Source organism: Rhagoletis zephyria, unplaced genomic scaffold, assembly GCF_001687245.7.
Source record: "Rhagoletis zephyria isolate East Lansing unplaced genomic scaffold, Rhagoletis_zephyria_1.1 Rzeph_scaffold_00207, whole genome shotgun sequence".
NCBI classification, from domain to species: Eukaryota; Metazoa; Arthropoda; class Insecta; order Diptera; family Tephritidae; genus Rhagoletis; species Rhagoletis zephyria.
In genome coordinates, this window is record NW_016157291.1 from 339,250 (window position 1) to 344,551 (window position 5,302).

The 5,302-nt window shown below is 35.5% G+C and overlaps 1 protein-coding gene across 1 annotated transcript; it reads left to right on the plus strand.

Moving 5' to 3' along the window:
- The first annotated feature begins 3,547 nt into the window (after positions 1–3,547).
- On the plus strand, positions 3,548–4,100 carry LOC108358108 (uncharacterized). Its single transcript, XM_017609263.1, has 2 exons — positions 3,548–3,638; positions 3,738–4,100. Exons 1-2 carry the CDS (start codon positions 3,560–3,562, stop codon positions 4,052–4,054), a joined length of 396 nt encoding a protein of 131 aa, XP_017464752.1. The 5' UTR covers positions 3,548–3,559; the 3' UTR covers positions 4,055–4,100.
- Positions 4,101–5,302: the final 1,202 nt, after the last annotated feature.

The window sequence follows — 5,302 nt, forward strand, 5'->3', positions numbered from 1 at the left end:
TCAAATTTATCTCAATATCAGATGTTTTTTACTTTGGGTTGTACCATTTACAAACTCATATGAGAGGTCAATTTTCCATGTCACACCCGCCACAATTTAAAGTTTGACAAATGTTAATAAATTCTGCCAGGGCTAAACCTGATGGAAACTTCTGTGTACGTGTGATGCTTTATCTCCTTCTAAGATATACGTTCTGGCATATTGCTAGACTGCTTACTCCCTTTGAGTCCGGCATTCAAATTTAATTATCAGTGATGTAAATCTTCGACAATTATGAGTGTTCAACCTTGATAGAATTATAAGTCAGTAATGTGCAATCAAATTTGATGTAATAACTGATCAATCATGACACATCAAGTCTGTCATGTTTTCATATCATTGTTGATTACTCACAGTTGATGTAAAAATTCGTCTAGTCTGATCTCTTTCCCACGATATAGAAATGTATCATTAATGACACATGTAATACTTGTTTTTTCTTTTATTTTCATAAAATCTTATGAACTAATTATTGATCGTCAAAAAATTAGAAGCTAAGTACATTACATCAAATTAGAAGCTAAATACATTACCCTAAGCGCAGTACATTAAACATTAATAAACAAAGGAAATGTGGCAAAAAATTAAGCAAAATAAGACGTTTTTATTATTTTTGCCACCAGCGTACATAAGTACATATGTACTTAAATCTAATATCCTAATATTATACATTTCCAGCCGATATGTTTTTAGATTTTTTGGTGCAAGCGGTGATGGCTGAGCTCAATTGCCTTCCTGATTTCATTTTCGAACTCCACAGGACCTCTATTTTTCAGTGCATCTAAGTGGATTGAAATAGATTATCAAAAAATTTTTATTGTTAAAAGATATGTACATATGTATGTACATATGTAGTGGTGACATAATTAGGGATACTACTTATTTATAAGTTTTGACCATTTATTTAAGATCTAGCGTAGATTTTTGAGAATTTTTGACAAAGTATGTTAAAAAGGTTTATATATAGGTATATAGTTATAAATAAATAACGAAAAAATAAATGGTCAGAACTTGTTGTGTCCCTAATATGTGTGCATATTACCTCGTAGGATTATGTCAACCAGTATAAGTTTGTTTAGTGGTTTTCTCTCCCATCTGCCGTCACAGTTAGGCTGACTTCCAAAACGTGCAAATACAATAGGGGTATTCTCCAAATCTTGCAAAGCCATTGCACGTAGCACGGATTGCATGGATTGCATAGCTTGCAAACACACAACAACAAAATAAATGGGAAACAACATTTCCTATCGCTGCAAAATATGCAACGTCGAAACCCATGTATATATTTTGCAAAATAGCATAGCAAGATAAATGCGACCCTGTGCTAGTTGTTTTGTTGTTGGAATTGCTACATATTTCTCTCATTCCTCTCATCTCGCTCACTTCATTTGTTATTTGCTGTCCCTTGTTATTGTATTTGATACATAATTTCGCTGCTTGCTACCCATGCATGCTACCACTTTGCAATGGGGTGCTCTCGTACTCTTCGAAATTTGGAATAGTATTTTTGCATTTCGTGCAATCCGTGCATCGTGCAAGACTTGGAGAATACCCCTAATGTTTGGATACTGTTCTACTACGGTATTTAAACTGTTTGCATATGAAGAGTTGCGAAACATTGCAACCATATAGATTGCATATTTGGAATATTTAATAAAACAATGATCACCATTTCGGAATTTTGCATTTTTAAAACACCAATGGTAACTAAGCATCAACTTTGTTTCTGATACGCTGATTACTCTAGCGATGCGTTCCGATAACTTTTCGGATGCGTTTTGGAAAAGTATACATTGTCAACCAATTGTAGTTCGGCGTTATGGAACATTAAACTTCGTACGTATGAAATGCAATTGACGTTTTGGAAGTCAGCCATAAGCTGCAGCAATGCCTCGTTCGAAAATGAATGTTTAATACCGCTGGCTATGTCCTCAGACACACCTTTTATTTTTGATATAATTGACCTTTGAAAAATGTATGTACAGCAATTAGAACGTGAAATATGTATTCCATAATATAATTCATTACCATAACTTGTGCATACTCTGGATCTTTTAATTTTGTTTCTATTAAATTCACAGCGCAATAGGACTGCAGTGGTAGAGAACTGGCGATGCGATGCAATTTTTTAATATTGGATTCGTAAATCCGTTTTTATACCCGAGCGCACTTGTGCACAAGGGTATATTAATTTTGTTCACATAACTGTTGTTTGTAACAGCCAAAACGAATCGAGATAGGTTGGTGTTGTGGGTGTGAAAGGTCGTGTTATAGTAACTCCGCGAAGTTTTTTAAATTCTGCGGTTTTATTAGCTTAACGCGATTTCAAATGCAAATAGCGATTCATATATATAATCGGAAAGTGAATCTTGCTAAATAGCAAAGTGATAGTGACACTAGTTTAAGCAAATCAAATGAAATTAAAGTATACTTTGAGACTAGGAAGAAAACGGGGAAAGTGAAGAGAAGTGATAGTGATAGGCGAAAAGGCGCGCAGCAGCGGCTTCGTGCTTTACCTCTAGTAAACACAACACATATATACAAACACAAATAACGAATTGTGAACCATAATAGACGCAGGTGTCGATAACACCGTTGCGACAAGGCTTGGGACGTCGGCAAATAATTAAAAAAACACTCAAAAGTGCAGTGAAGTGTCAGCCAAGAAAATGGGTGACTGCCATAAGTGCAAAGGCCTAATACGCGGTGAGAGTGGAATCCGCTGTGAAGGTATATGCGGCAAAGTGTTTCACTGGGCAAAGAAATGCTCTGATCTCGATGAGTTCAGCAAAAAAGTCCTTGCGGACAATGCCTATGTGCGCTTTATGTGCGATGGTTGTCTCACATATATGCATAATATTGATGAGGTGTTGCGAAATATGAATATCTCTATAAGGAATAATAGTAAAAACATAAAAGAGTGTAAAGACGACTTTCAAGAGTCGCAAAAAATGCAGGTTACAGAGCTAAAGCTCCTTTTAGAAGCTATAGAGAGGAAATTCGGTGAGCGTATAGATGCAATGCAAAGAGTTCAAAAAACATGCGAAACTAGCATAGCTGAGGCCAATAAGATGAAAGCTGTAGCTGAAGATGTGAAAAAGCATAGCCAAGATCTATGCGAGGCTATGGTACGAAATGAGAGTGAAAGTAGAAAAATATGTGAAGAAATAAAAAAGTCAGTAAGTGAAGAGCTGAAATCAAGTCATCACAGCAAGGCCTCATATGCTGAGCGTTTAAAAAGCGGATTAGTGAACAACAAGGTACCGAAAATAAATAATGAGAAACCCCTGATCATAAAACCGAAAGAGAAGCAAGACGCGATGAAATCAAAAGAGGACCTGAATAAGAACGTTGATCCATCGGATCTAAAAATAAGCAATGTGCCGGGTAGGAAAAGTGGTACAATCATTATTCAAAGCGAAAACGAATCTGAGCGCGATAAAATAAAGACCGCAATTGCAAAAAAAAAATGAGTGACCGCTATGAAATTAGAATGCCGAATACGGCTAAACCCAAGTTTATGGCGTTTGGAGTAAGCTTTAAATATGAAAGCGAGCAACTTGTAGAAATGATAAAAAAACAAAATGACTGTTTAAAAAGTGCTGACTTTAAAATTATTAAACACATTGAAGTCAAGAAAGATAGGTCTAAATACTATAATGTGCTCATTAAAACGGACGTTGATGCCTTCTCGGCAGTGCTCAAAAGCGAAAAAATAAATATTGGGTGGGAGAAATGTAGAGTCCAAGATGGTATGGGTGTGTCAGTATGCTACAAATGTACGGGCTTCAATCATATAGCTACGAAGTGCAAGGATGAAGAGGTCTGCCTGAAGTGCTTGGGTAATCATAAAACAATGGAGTGCACAAAGGAGCAAATAAACAAGTGTATCAATTGCATTCGTGCAAACAAAAAATTTAATCCAGGGCTCGACGTGAACCACTTGACAACTAACCGACAGTGTCCTGTATACATGAAGAAACTAGAGCATAAGAGAAATAGAGCCAGCTATTAACAATTACAGTCAGTTAATAGGAACCGTGGCATGGAGTTGACTGTTCAGCCAGTACATGAGAAGCATAACAGTTACTTGAAATGCGTTTATTTTAACATAAGTAGTATAGTAGCTAATAAAATAGAACTTGAAAGGCTAATTGAAATTGTTGATCCGGATATAGTTCTATGTTCCGAAACTTGTACAACAGAGGAAATATATGACTATGAAATACAGTTTCCAACATATCAAGTTGTAAGATGTGACTCGTACAGTAGACATACAGGAGGGGTAATCATAATATTGCGTAACGCACTAGATTTTAAAATAATACTAAACAAATCTATCGATAAAAATGTTTGGTGTGTAGTTATCCAACTGAAAAATCTCGAAACCAAATGGAAAATCGGGGTGGTCTATCACTCACCTAGTTCAAGTGATGCTGATTTTCTAGAATATATGGAGACCATTTTGTCGGAAATATGCGATAACATGGTAAATACCATTATTATCGGAGATTTTAATATAAACCTGAATATAATGTCGACATATAGTAAGAAACTGAATGAGATATTCGCCCATCAGGCAATGAAACAGTTAATTAACTTTAATACTAGGGTTACTGAATATTCGGAAACACTGATCGACTTATTGTACTCGAACGCAAAGGAAGTGTCATGTGAAAATGTGAAGGAACATAGAATATCGGATCATGGAACTATAATGTTCAAATGCGATATAAAAAAACAAAGCCCTATCAGTAAACTGTCTGAAATAACTTCGTGGGATGGGTACAGCCCAGACAACCTTATAAATCTTTTGCGACAATGCACCTTCGCTGACATGAATAGTCTCAGTCCTGATAGTATGCTCGGACATATTAATAACTGTTTAATTTCGAGTATGAAAAAACTAGCTTCTCGTGTACAAAAGCGGGTCAAAATCCGAAATAAATGGTATGACAGTCAATTGACTGAAACTAATAAAGAAAAATTTAGGTTACACCAAAGGGCAGTGATCACTGGTGATTGGGTAGAATACAATGAAATAAAGAAAGCGTATAAAAAAATGATTAGAATTAAAAAAATACAATATATGGAATACAAGGTGGAAATTAATAGAGGTGACAGTCGTTTAATGTGGAAACATTTGAAGAATATTGTCAATAATGCGGATCACAAAGAAAACATCAAAGAGGTTCGAATCAACGGTAAAATATATAGCAATAGTACTGAAATCGCCGACAAGTTAAACAATTTCTTTGTTGAT

Excerpts from the sequence above, each read along its gene's own strand:
- LOC108358108 (XM_017609263.1), top strand. The coding sequence starts at position 3,560 with ATGGCGTTTGGAGTAAGCTTTAAATATGAAAGCGAGCAACTTGTAGAA. Across the intron at positions 3,639-3,737 it reads ACAAAATGACTGTTTAAAAA|TGCTCAAAAGCGAAAAAATA; the intron begins GTGCTGACTTTA and ends CCTTCTCGGCAG.